General features: G+C 46.8%; 1 protein-coding gene across 1 annotated transcript; it reads right to left on the minus strand.

Moving 5' to 3' along the window:
* Nucleotides 1-97: 97 nt before the first annotated feature.
* On the minus strand, nt 98-1,023 carry LOC143039104 (uncharacterized). The gene is made up of 3 exons (XM_076208958.1): nt 953-1,023; nt 694-766; nt 98-589 (listed from the first exon to the last, which is right to left on the minus strand). Exons 1-3 carry the CDS (start codon nt 1,021-1,023, stop codon nt 98-100), a joined length of 636 nt encoding a protein of 211 aa, XP_076065073.1.
* Nucleotides 1,024-2,500: the final 1,477 nt, after the last annotated feature.

The following is a 2,500-nucleotide window of genomic DNA, read 5'->3' on the forward strand; positions in this document are numbered from 1 at the left end:
GACCTCTGCAATTGGTGCTCAGAGTGTCTGCGAGGCACCTTCTCTCGAGGGTGTCTTGACACGCCATCTGAATGGCCTGACCCTCACCCGGAGGAGCTCAGACATAGAGAGGTGCGGGTGTGGGTGGGGGATGGTAGGGTGCCGGGGTGGGATGGTAGGGAGCCGGGGTGGGATGATAGGGAGCCGGGGTGGGATGGTAGGGTGCCGGGGTGGGATGATAGGGCGCCGGGGTGGGATAGTAGGGCGCCGGGGCGGGATGGTAGGGAGCCGGAGCGGGATGCGTAGCCACACCCTCGTAGGAGACTTCGGCTACGTAGCCGCTGTAGTCATCGGCGTCGAAGTTGACTGTCTCAATTCGGCCGTCGGGAAGAGCAACGTGGTAGGAACCCGAGGTGACTTTACCGTCGCTCTTCTGCTCGTGGGCGTAGTCGTTGCCGGAGTAGTCATCCTTGACGGCGTAGGCGAACTCGAAGGGCATTCCAGGCTGATTGTAGGTTGGACGAGGAGGAGGATTGTATCCGTAGACTGGGGGCGAGTCGGGTTGTGGAGCGGCCCATGCCACAGCCACGGAGACGCAGAGGAGAACAATCTAAGGGAGTCAGAGGATCAGATAAATTAGGTAAATAGAGAAGAACGACGAGACTAAATCATCTATGTAGCAAATATGAAATGTCAAAACCTAGCTTTAAATACTCTGTGAAAGAATGATATGACAATCCCTCCTTTATATCCAACATGAATGTCGTGCGCAGAGCCTTCCAAATAGCTAGAAGCAATAATTATGTGAACATAACCACATTTGATCATCGACGATTTCGATGTATCCAAACCACGGTCAGCTGGCAATGCCGATGATCTAAGACCTTAAGACTTTGAAGGCGATCTTTAACCGAGGTACAGACGTGCTCGGTGTAGACACTAGGCAAACGGTGATAGCTCAAGTGCTACTAACCTTCCACATAATGCTGATGGACTGAAAGACTTGGCGATGCGAACTGACGAATGGACGGAGAGGAGCTGCATTTATACGTTGGGCCTGCAGGAAAGGAGCCTTTCATCATTAGCAGTAGGTGACGTTTGCGTGCGTTCGAGCCTGTGTTCTTGTGTGCGTATGTGTGTGTTGAATTTTGTGTGCGTGCTTGTGTGTTTGGACGCGCGATTTAGAAATCCCTGACCTCACCTCACCTTTCCCAAAAATTAGTAAAACTCTAGCATATCAACTCTTGTCGTTAATCTGTATTGTACTGCTTATATTTGTGCTTCATCCGGTCATTTAAGAAATCTTTAGGCTGGAGAGAGAAAAATAAATGTTAATCTATGATTATATAGTATCCGTATATTATACCGCCTGTGAGCAACCAAAAAAAAAAAGTAGAATAGTGATTTATAGGATAACAGTGAGGTTTGCTATCACCCTAATTGAAATTGCTGCTACAATTACTACCGTCATCATCACTAATACCATCGTTACCATCACCATCATTACTCTCATTTCCATCACAACCACTACCATCATCATCACTGGCACCACCACAAATATCACCATCATTACACCACCATCACCACCTCCACTGCCATCACCATCATCACCACTACCACTGTCGTCGTATCATCATCATCACAATCATCATCGTCATCATCATCACTGATAGTATCACGTAGTTACCGAAGTGCTTTGTTTTGATTTGGCTGAACGGAAAAACCTCTTCTTCCTTTCTCCATCCTTCCGCTTGTACCAGGGGCAATGACGCTTACCTCCCAGCTTCATGTGGTGGGGCTGCAAGATGATGGACACTCTTTTTCAAACTCCGTGAACCCTCTCACCTCCATCAAGAGCTGCTGCCCTGAGGGGCTGACACTCCGTCTGCGAACTGGGTCCTGGCTCTGTCTATCAACTTTAACTGTATTTCTTACACATTTTCATCCATGGTGAGCTGACAACTGGCGAATACCCCCAGTTCACTACGTGTTAATTCTCGGGATTAATCTTTTGACCCCTCCAACAGTGTCAGGCAATGAATCTGCCGCGGGAAAATCGGTATTAGCATGGGTCGACCATATTTGCAGCCTTCCTTTCGACCTTGATAATGGCGCAGGGCTAACGATCTTGTTTTTCTTTCAGAAGTGGTCATGCAAACTACACCCGTTCTTATGTCTTCCTGCAGTGGTAGCAAGACTGGTGATAGGAGCAGAGGTAGTAGAGTAACGTTGAAGAAAGTGATTTTTATGGTCCATAATGCTGTAAACAGTGATAATTGAAAAAAAAAAATGAAAGAAAAAAGGTGGCAACGAGAATCTTGCTAATTAATGTTTTTTCTTTGTGAAAAAGGGACACCTATTGTTCTGTTTTTTCTTCTTCTTCTTCTTATTAATATTATTATTATTATTTATCTGTCGGGAAAACGAGTGACAGTCAATTGACTCGCAATAGTTCCTCAAGCCCGACCACATGAGTGGGCCAAAGTGGAAAATAGAAAGCAAGTATGCATGTGTATGCACA

The sequence above is a fragment of the Oratosquilla oratoria genome, chromosome 25, assembly GCF_046742065.1.
Source record: "Oratosquilla oratoria isolate Oo_2021 chromosome 25, ASM4674206v1, whole genome shotgun sequence".
NCBI lineage: Eukaryota > Metazoa > Arthropoda > Malacostraca > Stomatopoda > Squillidae > Oratosquilla > Oratosquilla oratoria.

Bases quoted from the DNA above. Each gene is read 5' to 3' on its own strand.
- LOC143039104 (XM_076208958.1), bottom strand. From the start codon at position 1,023: ATGCAGCTCCTCTCCGTCCATTCGTCAGTTCGCATCGCCAAGTCTTTC. The intron at 767-952 runs GTTAGTAGCACT...TATTGCTTCTAG, and splicing joins CCATCAGCATTATGTGGAAG to CTATTTGGAAGGCTCTGCGC. The intron at 590-693 runs GTATTTAAAGCT...TGACTCCCTTAG, and splicing joins TCATATCATTCTTTCACAGA to ATTGTTCTCCTCTGCGTCTC.